The sequence below is a fragment of the Monodon monoceros genome, unplaced genomic scaffold, assembly GCF_005190385.1.
Source record: "Monodon monoceros isolate NGI ecotype Baffin Bay Population unplaced genomic scaffold, NGI_Narwhal_1 Super_Scaffold_17, whole genome shotgun sequence".
NCBI classification, from domain to species: domain Eukaryota; kingdom Metazoa; phylum Chordata; class Mammalia; order Artiodactyla; family Monodontidae; genus Monodon; species Monodon monoceros.
In genome coordinates, this window is record NW_021703773.1 from 30,322,034 (window position 1) to 30,337,394 (window position 15,361).

General features: G+C 39.9%; 1 protein-coding gene across 7 annotated transcripts in view; it reads left to right on the forward strand.

Annotated features, from left to right (window-relative positions):
* The window catches only part of NEIL3 (nei like DNA glycosylase 3), a 79,289-nt gene extending 64,147 nt beyond the window's left edge, over window positions 1-15,142 (forward strand). For 3 of the 7 annotated variants that reach the window (XM_029226192.1, XM_029226190.1, XM_029226193.1), the window contains 2 exons: window positions 3,049-3,223; window positions 4,642-4,996. In XM_029226192.1, coding sequence (XP_029082025.1) covers window positions 3,049-3,223; window positions 4,642-4,824 — 358 coding nt within the window. In that variant the 3' untranslated portion in view covers window positions 4,825-4,996. Of the gene's footprint in view, window positions 1-3,048; window positions 3,224-4,641; window positions 4,997-10,586; window positions 10,711-12,621; window positions 12,753-14,188 lie in introns of those variants that run through there. The other 4 variants (XR_003794130.1, XR_003794131.1, XM_029226194.1 and 1 more) reach the window with 4 other exon arrangements.
* Window positions 15,143-15,361: the final 219 nt, after the last annotated feature.

The following is a 15,361-nucleotide window of genomic DNA, read 5'->3' on the forward strand; positions in this document are numbered from 1 at the left end:
TAATGACGACCTCTACCTCAGCAAACTACAGCCAGAAGGGCCAAAGTCAGCCCACCCCCTGTTTTTATAAATAAAGTTTTATTGGGACACATCCCATTCCCATTGGTTTACATATTCCCTCTGGCTGCTTTTCATGCTAAAACAGCAGATTTGAGTATTTTGCAACAGAGACCATAAGACCCACAAGCCTAAACGTATGTCCCTTCTGAAAAAGATTTTCCAACCCTGATCTATTATATTGACCATTTATAATCCAGTATTAGTATTCAAAATGATGGTCCTAGTTATCAAAATAAGTTAAACTATCCCATATGCTAAGTTTACCCAAGAAAATGCTTTGCTACATTTTCGAAAGTTTTTAAAGTAATGATTGAAACAAAGAAGAACCAAGATGTCCTCAATTAATCAGAACATTTAATTACCCTGGATAATGTTTGCTATCATAAAATTAAGATTCCCTGTACATCTTTAGAGCTGACGTGTTCACAGATGGCATCAGTGTCTTGGTTACATTAACTCAGTGCTTCAGTACTTAATGTGTATATGAATCACCTGGGAGTCCTGTTAACATGCAGATTCTGATTCTGCCAGCGATCTGGAGTAGGGGAGGATAATTCTGTACTTGTAAGGAGCTGCCAGGTGATGCTGATGCTTCTGGTCAGATGGACCACACTCTAAGGGCCGGGATAAGATAGCATGTGGCTATTTTCTCCTTTAACTTTATACCAAGGAAGAAACAGAATTGAAGACAGAAATGAGGAACCTATAGGAAACACTGGGATCTTTCCTTTCTACCTTAATCCTGACTTCCACCGTGCTCCTCTCCAGGAAAGCTTTACTAGTAGGAAAATCTAAACATCTCCCTGGATTTGCAAAACTCTGGAGATTTCTAGGCTGAAGCAAGTGGGTTTGAAAATGTTTAATTGTTACCTCAGACAGCCTTCCAAATAATATATAAAACTGTTTGCATGTGTGTACTTTTTTTTTTTTTTTACTAAAGCACCAGTTTCTTTCCTTTAAGATTCTTAACCTTCTGTGTTCCTCCTCTAAGTTTTTTTTAAGCACTGTTTATGACCCACTTGCTTCAATTTTGAAATCACTCAACTTCTCTACAACCACCCAGATGTTCAGCTTCTCTTGAAGTTAACGTTTTAATATTGCCCCTTTTGGGGAGAGGGGCTGTTGAAGTGAAGGGGGTTTGGAAAAGAGAAGTCTGTTGCCTGTCACCCTGCCTATTTCTGGTTAGCATCCCCCATGACGCTAAAATATAAGCCACTATCCCCTACCCTGAAAATGCTACCAACAAAATAGCTGCTGGAGAAATATTTAATGATAACAGTGTCCTTAGCAGTGCCCACAGCTGCTTTCATCTTGCACACGCCTGCTGCCCAAGCAGCTTCAGGAACTTCAGGATGTTTGAGTCCATCCCTTTAAAGAAATATATTTAAGCATCTATTTTATAAACGAGTGTAAACCAATTTCACAACAAATAAAAGATCCCTTGTATGTCAATTCTATCTCAATAAAACTGGAAAAAATATCTCACACTCTGAACATTTTGATTAGATATGACGCCTCAAGGCATCATTATAGGAACAAGTATGGGAAGAATGTGCTTTAGGAAGCAAGGAAAAGGGAACCAACCTCTGATTTATAAGTATTTCAAAAAAAATCATTTAAGAATGGTATTTTGTTCTTTAGAAGTTAACGAAAAAAGAAAGGAAGAACTTTATCATTAAAAAGTTAAAAATGGGGCTATTAAGGGGAAGGACTTATTAAAATCAGGAGCTCTTTTTCTCTTCAGTTGGTTTATTAAGAAGACTTTTATAAAGGCATTATTAAAATATGCAAAATATAAAAAAATTAAAAATAATCATGAAGCTCCTTTTCAAAGAAAAAATTCTACCTAGACAGCTACAGTGGAAGCCCGGCTTCTGGCCTTTATACACTGTATTCAGGGGTAACCTCCAGACACTCTTGATCTAATCATGGGAGGAGACTAAAGCTTCCTCGCTAGCTTTACAAAATACACATTTCTGCTCTGCCAGGCAGCCTGTTACTTGCTGAAATATGATTGCAACTATTAAGGTAGACTTGGTCAAAGAAGAGCATAGAAAATTGTCTTTAAATTGGACAGCAGATCTCTTTGGCCTTGTCAGAACCATTGATGAGAGTTTGCTACTGATGAGAAAATAATTGGAGAAGATTGTGACTCTAGTTCCTTTGGACGTCAGGGGACAGCTTGACTTGAGAATATTTTAAGAGAAATAAAAGTAGCCACCCTGTCATGTTGGGTAAGAAAAGAACCAGATGTCACAAATGAAAACTAAGAAGGTTGGATGTGCAATTCAGCTGTTTCTGTTCTTGAGAAATTTAAATGATATGCCTAATTTAAATTTAATTTACATAAGTAGGTAGCTTTGGAAGGAAATTACCTGGGAAAAGCAAGAATTAAAAAGATGTAGGGGCTTCCCTGGTGGTGCAGTGGTTGAGAATCTGCCTGCCAATGCAGGGGACATGGGTTCGAGCCCTGGTCTGGGAAGATCCCACATGCCGCGGAGCAACTGGGCCCGTGAGCCACAACTACTGAGCCTGCGCGTCTGGAGCCTGTGCTACGCAACAAGAGAGGCCGCGATAGTGAGAGGCCTGCGCACCGCGATGAAGAGTGGCCCCCGCTTGCCGCAACTAGAGAAAGCCCTCACACAGAAACGAGGACCCAACACAGCCAAAAAATAAATAATTAATTTTAAAAAAAACTATTAAAAAAAAAAAAGATGTAGGAGTGTATGTATTGGGTTGGCCAAAAAGATCGTTCAGTTAGTGAATACATTGTTCAATAAAATTCTTGGTGAAGATGAAAGATGTCTTTTATTTTTACTTAAAAGCGAACGAACTTTTTGGCCAACCCAGTAATGGCGGGAAGTTGATGGTGGTCGCTTTCTGGTACCGTCTCTTTGTACAGGCATGATTCCGATGCGGGGTGAGGTGGTGTGAATGACCCCTTTTAGCACGATCATGCTGCAGTTATTGTGTAACTTGTCATTACAGGGAGCTTCAGAGTAACACTCCAGGTGGTCCTCGTTCATTAAATGCCTGCAGTCCCCGCTGCAGTAAACATGACCGCCCCTGCGTTCTCCAAGTGGTGAGGAAGGATGGAGAAAACAAGGGCAGGCACTTTTATGCTTGTCCTCTACCGAGAGAAGCACAATGTGGATTTTTCGAAGTACGTGTACGACCTATCAAGCTTAATGATAGTGTCCTTGAATACTTCAGTTATTAAAATGTAACAAATAGCAGTCCGTTTCTGGTTTTACCTTTAAATTTAAAAACCATGCTGACTGACATTTAGTCTAAAACCTGAATGCTGAATAACTGAAAATTCAAAGAGGTTCATCCGCAAAAGAAAAATTAATCAAATGACAGCTATTCCATTATTAGAGTGTATCATATTTGTAACCCCCTTGGCTTACAAAGAGAGAGGTATTGAGTCACCCAGGTGACTGAAAATCCAAGATAGATATTTGCTCTTCCTGACTTCAGTGTGACATCCAAACCTTTGTTTTATGCACTGGATAGAAGAACCCAGGGAAATAATTTACATGCCCTGGATTTACAGTAAACTTACATGCCCTGGATTTACAGTAAACGTAGCAAATCCTACCACACAGGCTTAACCAAAACAAGTGATGGCACAATAACAGTTTAGATGTAGGTGATTCCCCAACCTTTCAATCTATGAGTTTGTCCCTGCAAATGAGTGTGAGATACAAGACAGGAATCTGGGCGCTTTTGGTCAGTCTTTCTGCCTTCCGCAGAATGAGGGCCTCTCACTTCTGACTGTGATCCTAAGGTTTAAAGATACATATTTTTCCCAGCTGCTTCATGTGGTGCCTAAGTAGAAAAAGAAAATATGGATCTGTTTCGGCACTGGGGCAAAGTTTTCTGGTTGGGCTTGCTGAGAGAGAAATGATCTGTCTTCAGTGTGATACCTTCCTAAGGAATTCCCCAGGGAAAATGTGATCATGATCTTAGAGCATAACCCCTGCCCGAGATGTGGCTCCATCCTACTCCACTTCCTGATCTCCTCCCCTCAAAGCCTGTATAGATGTAATGGAGAAAATATTATTAGCAATATTAACAATATCACAGCCTTCTGGGTAGCTCTCTTGAGGCCAAAATTAATAAGGATAAGAATAATACAGTGGAATTTGCGTGAATTAGTCCTGGTAATTCTGTATTGGATGCTTTCTTTTCCTTGGAGACTAAGGAAGGTTAATGTTAAAATCATAACAAATCTTTGACCTTAATAGCTTAAACAGAGCTATATCAGGAACACTGGTGATTTGCTTTACAGAGAGATTTTCAATAAAGTGAAGGAACTTCTGTAAATATGCCTTTGGACAGAGGGAAACTCAGAATTAAGACAACTTTCTGTGTGATTCAAGCGAATTTGTTAGAGATGCTTCTTATAGGATATAAGGTTTTTTAGGGGCAACGACTAATGACTTACGTGTATCTTACAATGTCAAATTAATAGGAACAGCAGTGAAGACAGTACAGCACTAATCAAATGCGTGGAGGCTCAGCCTGTCTGTCATTCTACCTTCCATCTAAACTTTACAATCTGTTTTTCCTCCCCAGTGGGCAGATTTGTCCTTCCCATTCTGCAGCCATGGCAAACGCTCCATCATGAGAACAGTGTTGAAGATTGGACCTAATAATGGAAAGAATTTTTTTGTGTGCCCTCTTGGGAAGGAAAAACAGTGCAGTTTTTTCCAATGGGCAGAAAACGGACCAGGAATAAACATTATTCCAGGATGCTAAAAGTTATTGCAGTATTTGAGAACTCTTCCTTTTATTTGTGTGCCATCTTTTCATTCAATGTTTTTTTTTTTTGCCTTGATGAATGATGCTATATGTGTTTTATCAAATATACAATATATTCCATTTAGAATGTATATTTAATGCATTTAGTTATGACAATAAAGTATTTTTAGTATGCTCTTAGTCTCTTGTATCTTCTTTGGGGAAGCAGTGATTTTTTTTTTAGGAGTAGAGTATGCAGTACAATAAAATAATAAGTTATTCTGTCTGAACTGAATAATTTCTCAGGTATCACCACTATTCATAACATATGATTAAAGGAACTTCTTGTTTTCTTAAATGAAATGTAAGAAATGGGATCTTCGTTATAGAAAATCATATTTTCTTCTTTTTTTCTATTCAACAAACATCAAGTTCCTCTAGGGCTTCCCTGGTGGCACAGTGGTTAAGAATCTGCCTGCCAATGCAGGGGACACAGGTTCGAGCCCTGGTCCAGGAAGATCTCACATGCCACAGAGCAACTAAGCCCGTGCGCCACAACTACTGAGCCTGCTCTCTAGCACCCACGAGCCACAACTACCGAGCTCACGCACCACAACTACTGAAGCCTGCACACCTAGAGCCTGTGCTCCGCAACAAGAGAAGCCACCGCAATGAGAAGCCCGTGCACCGCAATGAAGAATAGCCCCCGCTCGCCGCAACTAGAGAAAGCCCACGCACAGCAACGAAGACCCAACGCAGCCAAAACTAATAAATAAACAAACAAATAAATAAAAACATCAAGTTCCTCTAGATGCTAGAGATATGCCAAACACTTGTATAACTTCAAATGCATTTTTGTGAAAAGCTGTGGGGATTCAGAATATAAAAGTAACATTTAAGAAAAGAAGTCATCTCTATATCTTTAAAAGAGAAGTTGGTTTAAACTTTTTTGATCTTGATTTTAATACCTATTAATTAATTTTTAAAAGTTCATTTCAGAAGCTTAATGTGATATTTTTTTATTTCTAGTTTTAACTCCTCTCCTTTTTTAAAAAATTTAGTTCAGGTATTATTATTTCCCCAAAGAAAAAAACATTAATCAATGCATTTCTGCATGTTGGTGGAAAATTCCATTCAGAGCTGGTTCAATCTATTTAAAAAAAAAAAAAAAAAAAAGGACAGCATGGAAGATGGCTGGAACCCTTCCCCCTTCTCAAACTAAATGACCCATGCAGAGCTCTAGAAGTTAACAGCATACAAAATTACCAGCAGGGACAGAGCATATTTCATCATCCTGTGTTTGAACTCTACATTGAAGAGACACAATTAGAACCAACCTAAGATCAGTGATCTTCACCTAAATTGCTCAACAGGGTAATAACTACAGAGAAACCAGGAATGAGACTGGACCATTGATGGTCTTAGTGACATGATGTGAAGTACACATAGTGTGTATTCAGAAAACAACTACAAATTAATTGTACAACAAGGGAAAAGGCCTACTGCAAATCAAGCTTCCATAAATTCCAGTCTCCAAAAATTAGCAAATTAATTACAAAGAAATATAGGCAAGTGAAACACAATAGATTTCAATATAAGTTTAGAGACTTATCTACTAAGAAACAAAGAACATTTTACTGACAAACATCAAAGAATCAGATGGATAGGCAAAGCAGGATCTTGAATGGAAAGAATGAATGTTTAAAAAATGTCATTCTTCCAAACATAATTTTGAGTTTTAAGGAAACTTCCCATCAAAATCTTAAGGAGGTTTCTGCTTGCATCGTGGAGTAAGCTCCAACTGAACCCAGCTTCAGATTCTGGACAAAAAAACAATACTGGAGAGTAAACAAAAGCAGGCAGATTCTGGAGGTGTGTAAAATGTGGAAGAAGGGACATAAAGCAGGCAGATTCTGGAGGTGTGTAAAATGTGGAAGAATTACCTGGAGGTAATTTCCCAGGTTTTTTATCCTGAGGGCAGCACAAAGTCGGTTTCAACCCAGAGTCTTTCTGGGCTGAAGAGCCAGCAGACAGTCTGGCCAACCACAGCCACCAGGAGGAGGGAAATCTCAGAAGAGATTCCAAGATGGGGGGCCCAAGTTCTGCGTCTAAACTGCCCATGACCTTGAATGACCCCTGGACCACACACACTGGCGTGGGGCAGACAACACAGAGCAGCTAAAAGAACTGGATAGATAAAAGAACTGAACCAAGAGAATTTGCACTTTGAACCCACTTGCCCTAGACAAAAGGATCAACATTCCTCTAGACAGGATCATATTCCTGTCTAGAGGAATATGCCAAATCCAGAGTCTCCACCATATCATACTCACATGTTCAGGGTTCCGTCGGGAATTATGCAACATAAGAAGATCCCGAGTAATGTGACCCAGATTCAGAGAAAAGACTAACACCCAAGACCAGCTCCAAGATGACCACGATGTTGGAATCTACCAAGGATCTTAAAGCAGCCATTATAACTATGCTCATGGAAGCAAATGCTAAATGGAGATGATACCAAATGGAAATTCAAATCTTCAAGAAGCAATACAGAAACTCTTAAATGGCAAATATCTAAATAAATATAACATTATTTTTGCCTCTTAGTTTCATTAGAATACATGGGACTGTTCAAAGCAAAAAAAAAGTTATAGTCTTGTGAGACTTATAATGCATGTAGATGTGAGAACTGTAGCATAAAGAGGTCAAAGGAGCTATACAATTGCAAGTTTTCTACATTTTGTGTGAAGTGGTTCTATATTAACTCTAATTGTAAAAAGTTAAGTGTCTATATGTGATATCTATTACCAGACTTGGGAAGTTTTCAACCACTATTTCTTTGAGTACTTTTTTAGTTCCACACGCTTCCTCCTCTCTGAGATTCCAGTGATACAAATATTAGATCATTAGATCGTTATTATCCCACAGATTTCTGGGCTCTATTTATTTTTCCCTGTCTATTTTTCCCACTCTCATTCAAACTGAGTACATTTTACTGATCTGTCTTCAAGTTCACTGACTCTGTTGTTTGTCATCGTCACTCTACTACTGAGATCATCCAGCTGATTTTTTATTTCAATAATTGTATTTTTCATACCTATAACTTCCATCTGGTCCTTTTTTAATAATTTCTATTTCTTTAGTGAAATTTTCCATTTTTTTCCATGGGTTTCAAGATAATTTATAATTGGTTCCAGAAGCACTTTTATGATGTCGGCTTTAAAATCCTTATCGGATAATTCTCATATCTGATTTATCTCAGTATCTTCATCAGTTGAGTGTCTTTTCTCCTTCAGATGTGTTTTTTTCAGTTTGGGGCAGGACAGGTGATTTTTTGATTGTATCCTGGATGTTTGTTATTATGTTAGGAGGCTCTAGGTCCTATGTAAATATTATATTTTAGCATGCAGTCATCCAGATTAGCTAAGTGTGTAGGCTCTGACTTACACTGTGGGCTTTATTTCCAGTGACAGCTTAGTTTTCAGAGCCTTTGCAATCCAGTTCAGGTCTGCTTTTTTCTGGTTTTGCTGTGGGTCCTCATCAAGCCCTCTGGTGCTGTCTGCAGACACAGAAGGTGATTCCCTGGGCTGCCTGGTGCTTCTAGGACATCTTCTGCAGAGGGGTGTGGGCAGAAGCCACTGTGCCTGTGTCTCCTTATGCCACCGGGCGGAGGCAACTGGTATTGTTATCTTCCACATCAACCACATTGGTTCCCACAGAAGCAGAACCAGGACCAGGCTGGCAGCCTTCAGAGCTGCATCTGTTCATCATTGTCTGAACCTTTGGAAGCTGCTGTGTGGTCTGCTGGTATTCATCTCTCTGGAGTTTGTCTGCCTATTTCTTGGTACTTCAAACCATATCATATGAATATAAAGGCTTTTCATGATTGGGGGAAAACAATGAGAGGGGGGTAAAAATGAGGAAGGTGATTTTAAGAGCCACTGTTTCTGAGCCCTTATTTGGTGACAGCTGCTGTCACTTTCCATAGATTCTTTCATTTAATCCTCTTGACTGCCCTGTGACATCTATTACTGTTATTTCTCATTTTACACTTTAAGAAAGCTGGCTTGCTGTACGTTAAGTCAGAGATATGTGTCACGCAGGCTGTGGTTCGAATGAAGTTTGCATGCTCTGAATAAGCTTCTCCCCTCTCCATGTATTAAAGAAAATTGTCTGTACCCAGAATTGTGTGTTGTTGATATGTACAGATATCTAACGTACACAAACGAAAATAATTGTCAGATGACAATAAGATCGTGGTCATTTTTTTTCTCTAAAATTTGTCATGTTAAAATTTCTATAAATTTATTTGAAATCTCCATTACTTTCCATTGCTTTTATTTATTTAATTTCTATTAAAATTCTTTTTAAAAATCCATTATTTTCATGTACTTTCTAAAGGTACCTGCCATCGCATATTCTAGACCACCATTATTAGCAAGTTGGGGTGTGGGATGAAGGAACAAATGTTCCAATGAGTTTCCAAAAAATTTAACCTCCTTTTTCTTGGTATATCTTTCCAGCACTTACATCTCTTCTGGAGCTTATGCTAATGTTTGCCTTGTGTTGTATCACTTGTCCTGTCTGCGTTTCCTGATGTTCACCTAAGGGATTGTATGTAACCCTTCTTTGTTCTTCACAGACTCTTACCCAAGATTGTGCCTTGTACACAGTAGAGACTTGGTAAACATTTGATGAATATAATAGATGAAGGTTTAATATCATGTCAGTCTTTTGAACATTGTTAACCTTGTTACCACTATTCAAACATGAAGTCACTTAAATGTCATTGAAAAGAGTGTCACTGGTTTATTATAAAAGAGAAAGAAATTCCTCAGTGTCTAAAAGCTGTTAAATCTTTCTGGTAATTTAAATGAAAGTCTTCACGGACAGGCCCAAACTACTCAGATCAAAGGGTATGCATTCACTGGAAAGGAAAGAAAGCATAAGGCTGCCTTAGTGCTACCCTGTGTTTCATAACATATAGAGATGAAAAAAAATGTGAGTACCCCTTGCAACGCCCATGAGTTTGAACCTCTTCATTTTGTAGGAAACCAAGTCAACTGGTTTAAATCACTTCTTAGTGTTTAATTCAAGTAATCTCTATTGAGCACCTACTATGTGAAAAATTCAATGATACGGTGTTTGTTTGTTTGTTTTTGTTTTTTTGCGGTACGCGGGCCTCTCACTGCTGTGGCCTCTCCCGTTGCGTTGCGGAGCACAGGCTCCGGACGCGCAGGCCAAGCGGCCATGGCTCACGGGCCCAGCCGCTCCGCGGCATGTGGGATCTTCCCGGACCGGGGCACGAACCCGTGTCCCCTGCATCGGCAGGCGGACTCTCAACCACTGCGCCACCAGGGAAGCCCGATGATACGTGTTTTTAAAGTAGATCTTGCCAATGCCTAAATGAGAGAGAGATAATAAGGGATAGCAGCTCTATACGCAGAGTGTGGAAGGAGAGCCCACACCTGATTCAGGAGCTGGAGGGACCTCAGGAGAGACGGCAGCTGGAATTTCACCTTGGTGAAGATTTGCGTATGTGCAAAAGGGCATTTCAGGCTGTAGGTGCAGCATCAGCAAAGCAGCTCAGGGCACAGGGACTGTGTGGCGAACAGCAAAGAGTCCTGTTTGGCTAGATCATAGGGAATATGAAGGAAAATACGGGGGAAAATCTGTAAAGGAAGAATTCATTCCATTTCGCTGCTACCAATGGAGTTCCTAGGATGGGCCAGTTCTTTGTTCCCAGGATATAAAAGTAAAAAGTCACTCTTTCCCCTTAGGGAGCCCATGGCAGAGAAGCAAGCCAGTGCACACCACCGGGACCTATGCTGGGTTAATGATGCAACCCGTGGGCCTTCTGAACAAATGAAAAAAGGAATTATTCTGCCAGTGCTGTGCAAGATGGTATGTATAGTGTTTAATTACTTAGATTCTAGAAAACCATTGAGTTCTGGAGTCAGACCGCTAGTTCAAAGCCTGCCCCACCCCTGACCCTGACCTTGACCCTGTGACCTTGAACATGATATTTTATTAGGTTTGGGATACTGTGTGCTGAGTCTTAGGTACCTCACCTGTTACGTGGCGATGATACCATCTCCAACGCTGTTTCGAGGATAAAGTGCTGTATCTGTTTAAAGGGCTGAGCACAATCCCTGGCCGTCAAAACAGAAGAGTTCATTTTTTTATCTTCATTGTTCCTACTCCTCCTTGTACCCTTATAGCGGTTATCGTGGGAGGTTTCAGGGAGGAAGTAGCACTGGTAGTGGCCTTAAAAAAGGGTGTGGATTTCACCAGACAGAAGGACTCGGGATGGAAGGGAGCAACGTGAGGAAAGCGTGGGGACAGGAGGAAGTGCGGTCGTGTTTGGGGAACGGAGAGCCTGGAACTTCATAGGAAGAAGATGGTAGACTCAGTTTTAAGTTTCCAGTGACACATCAGAGACTTAGGAACACAAAACATGAAGGAACTATGAAAAGCCTTCCTTCATGAAGAACTGAGAGAGCCAGGCATCCGTTCTTCTAGATAGAAATCATATATCCCAACAGCGAGTATAAATCTTTATCAACTACAGTCACTCGCACCCCCTTCTCTCCCTATTTCTTTGACCGCAGAGGAGATTCTGCCTTTGAGCACATGGCAGCACTGCATATAGTGTTTCTGGGAAAGCAGGTCATGAGGTCGCACAGTTTCACCCAGAGTGATGGGCCCCAGCAGTGCATAGAGTCCCATTCACTGAAATCTATTTTTAAAGGGGTGAATCCAGTGCTTGACAAGGCAGAGCAAGGCCCCCAAACACATGGAGAGTGGATGAACTCTACTGTTCTTGGAAGTTGCAGAATAAAGGCCAAGGATTTTGGGCTTGAAATACTTTCTATTTATTATTCAAATCCTATTTGCTTCTCTAATAAAAGAATAGTGAAGGAGTGGAAAACACAGGAAATTAAAAGAGATGAAGAAATGAAAAAGTGATGGTAGGAAAAAAGAGATCTTATGAACAGAAAGGGAAAGACAGAGAAATGCCTAAAGCATCTATCGGACACTATGCCTCCATTTTTAGCCATCAGAAACACAAATATATGGATAGTCAACAAAAGAACAGCCTTGTAAATTTTTAAAACTAAGCACTAGCTTTTGGACTAAATGCTATCATAAAATGCAAAACTGCAAAGCAAATGAGCAGTCTCATTACAACAGTTCCCCACCTACTGTCCGTGTGCACATCTCTGTATCACTCCCAATGGCTCACCTTGGCATCTTGGTTTACATATTAATAAATTTTCATCTGCTTTTAATATGCATATATCTTTCTCATTATATTATTATACTCAGAGTGTTTAGCTCCATGTAAAAAGAATTTATTTTGCTGTCAATGGCAGAAAACAATTTAGGAAACTGAACAGAGCAGGAAAAATGTTAAATCTAACTATCTGAGTTGGTTATGGACTCATTAGTTTAATAACTCGTTTTCTCCAAACTTGAATAATTTGAATGCATTAGGAATGACCGGCACTAAAAAAAAAGAAACGTGTGTTCTTAAAATGGTAAACACTAGATCTAGGATCTGAGTTTGTAGTTATTACTTATTAAAATAACCAAGCAAATTCCATTGAGATATGGTCTTGCTTTCAGGAATGGTCTATTAGCAGGCAGCAGTGAGCACAACAATTAACCATATCAGCGCATTAAAACCTAATGTGTAAACTCCGCACAGCAGCAAACACACATCCTACCACGGCCTATTAAGTAATCAGAAGTGATTGCAGATAATTAGCTCGTGAACAGCTGCATAAACTCAAGTATCTCATTTTTTAACAGACATGGAGACCTCAAGTGGAAAGGAGGTCTATCAGCTATGTCTTGAACTGGGCGGGAGTGTCACCATGAAATAAAATCAAGGACGATTCTAAGGCTGGATGGCAGATGGCCACTTTCAATTTTCTTCTGATAATACTCCTAATGTTCATGTGGATATAATTCTATAAATGAGAAATATGGAAGCAAGGATACTACCGATGACCAAAAAGCTCCTGTAAAATTGGAAATTGAGATAAGACAGAAATCAATTTGTAAAGTTCTCTTAATGAGTGCTTATTATTCCCATGTATCCCTTCTGAATGAGATTATATTCAGACATGTATCTGAATGATGATATATACAGTAAATATATAGTTGCATTTGAATTAATAAATGTACTTGATAAGTATTTTCTTAAATTAAAAAATGCAAAAAACACAGTTTCATTTTTTTCTATCCCTTTTTAACTAAAGGCAATATGCTGGATAGACCATGATAACAATCTAGAAATCTGAGGGGCTGACAGGAAAAAGAATTATGTGTGTTCCATACAAGTCCAGAGAAATATGAGATTATACATTTAATAACAAGACAAAATTCCAAAAATTTTCAGAGTTCTTAAAATGGAAATGAGTACACTGTAAGGTGCTTAGGTCCTGCCAGGAACGTCATCAACTAAATTCAGTGCCTGACTTCCTGCAAGGCTGGATGTGCTTAGAAGGACCTCAGGTTCTATCAAAGGTTTTTTTCCCCATCGTAATCTCAGACACTAGAGGAGAAGGTACTTTGTAAAATCCCATCTCTAGGGGAGATAGTACAGCAATAAATGAATGTATTATCATCAATGGTGCTAAACTTTGGGGTGGCACTTTCTGAATACTTGCATTAAAGGTTTGATATCCCGTGAAATTACCTTTACACATGTTCACATGCTTATTGTGTTTTGACAGAAGTTTTCATTTTATTTATAGGCCTACTAAGGATAAAATGGATGGGTAGATGGATAGACGGATACATAGGTAAATAAAAGATAATAAACATACAACTAAGAACCATGAATTTCACTCACAGCGAATTAGTTCTATCATATGTATTTTATATTTGTTTTCTCTCGAGTTATCCTCATTTATAAAAGCATTCATTCAACAGATGTTATTTCTGTGCCTGTTGCTGGGCGAGGCTGAAAGTGTAGATGAAGAATAGTGCCTCAAGGAGTTTAAAGTCTTCGGAGGGAAGTGAAGACTTTCAAAGCTGCAGTCACAGTTCAGTGTGACAGAGATAGGGGATTCGAAGAGAAAATAGGGGAGAGAACTCCCATGACAACCTGAAAGACACCAGGAGGCAAGGCTGGGGATGAGGAGTGTGCCAGGTGGCATGCAGGAGGCGGCTGTAGGCAGAGAGAAAGGTTTGTAAAAGGCGCTTTGGCCTGGAAAGATGCTCTTGATGACGCCTCTGATCGATGGCTAGAGCTAACCAAGTAACTCTGGCGCTGGTCATTTTTCCCCGTCTTGTTCACTCATTGCAAGTTGTTGATTGTTCTCATCCAGATTTCCAAGAATGGTTACTGTAACTACTGTCTGTCCCCTAGGGCCAGTGCTAGGAAACGTGCTGATAAAAATGTGAACCGGCAACATCAGCATCGCCTTAGGGCTTGGTGAATGCTCCAGGCTGGAGGCCCAGGCAGGCCCACCTTGACAAGCTCTCCAGGCAACCTCTCTACAGGCTCGAGTTTGTGAACCACTGTTCTGGAGCAGAGTATCTGCGTGTGTTTTAGAAAACATTTAATCTAATATACTAGAATAAACATGTGACAATTTTTTTAAGTGTGCTCTAACAGGTAAATTAATCTGAAGTGAAATGGGGATGTGAGGTTGGAAAAAAAAAGTGAATGCACTGGGAGTCAGGCTGCCTAGTTTCTAACTCCAGCCCTGCCTCTAAATGGTAAGAATAATTGCCGCTAAATAATGTCTCACTCCGCCAAGATACCGAACTTCTCTTGGACCTCGGGGTCTTCAGCCATTAAACAAAGAGGTTATACTGGAAGACTTCTAAAATCCCTTTCCAAGTCTAAAATACTGTGCTTCTGAAGGGGTTTCAACATTAAGTATTTGCATAATTAAATAATTTATGCATGCCAGTCTCTTTGCAGGTGATCTTCAGTTGTTTTCTCCTCTTGTGTCCTTTGAAAGCAGTCCAGCCCTCACTCTCTGCGTGTTTCCCGTCCATCATTTTTAAACCTCCTTTTCTTTCTACCTTCCCGCTATGGGGTCAGTGATTGGTTCCCTACATAGTTATTTAAAATGGGATCCCCTCACTTTGATACATATTAAAACTCCCGTGAAGTCTCCTTGATTAAAACTCCCCAATAAACTTTTAGAAGAAAACAAAACAAATAGTCTTTATCTTGGAGTGTGAAATATTCTGTCTTGAATGTCAAGTGAACAGTTCACAGGAGATGGGAACTAAGAAGAAAACAATGTTTCACTAAAGTTAAGATTTCAGAAGCTAGAGACCTAGAGAAAAAACTGAACCCTTCCCTTTGTACACAGTCCGTTAGAATTTCCCTCCCTCCCTTCCTTCCTTCCTTCCTTCCTTCCTTCCTTCCTCCCTTCCTCCCTTCCTCCCTCCCTCCCTCCCTCCCTCCCTCCCTCCTCCCTCCCTTCCTTCCTTCCTTCCTCCCTCCCTCCCTTCCATCCTTCCTTCCTCCCTCCCTCCCTTCCTTCCTTCCTTCCTCCCTTCCTTCCTTCCTCCCTTCCTCCCT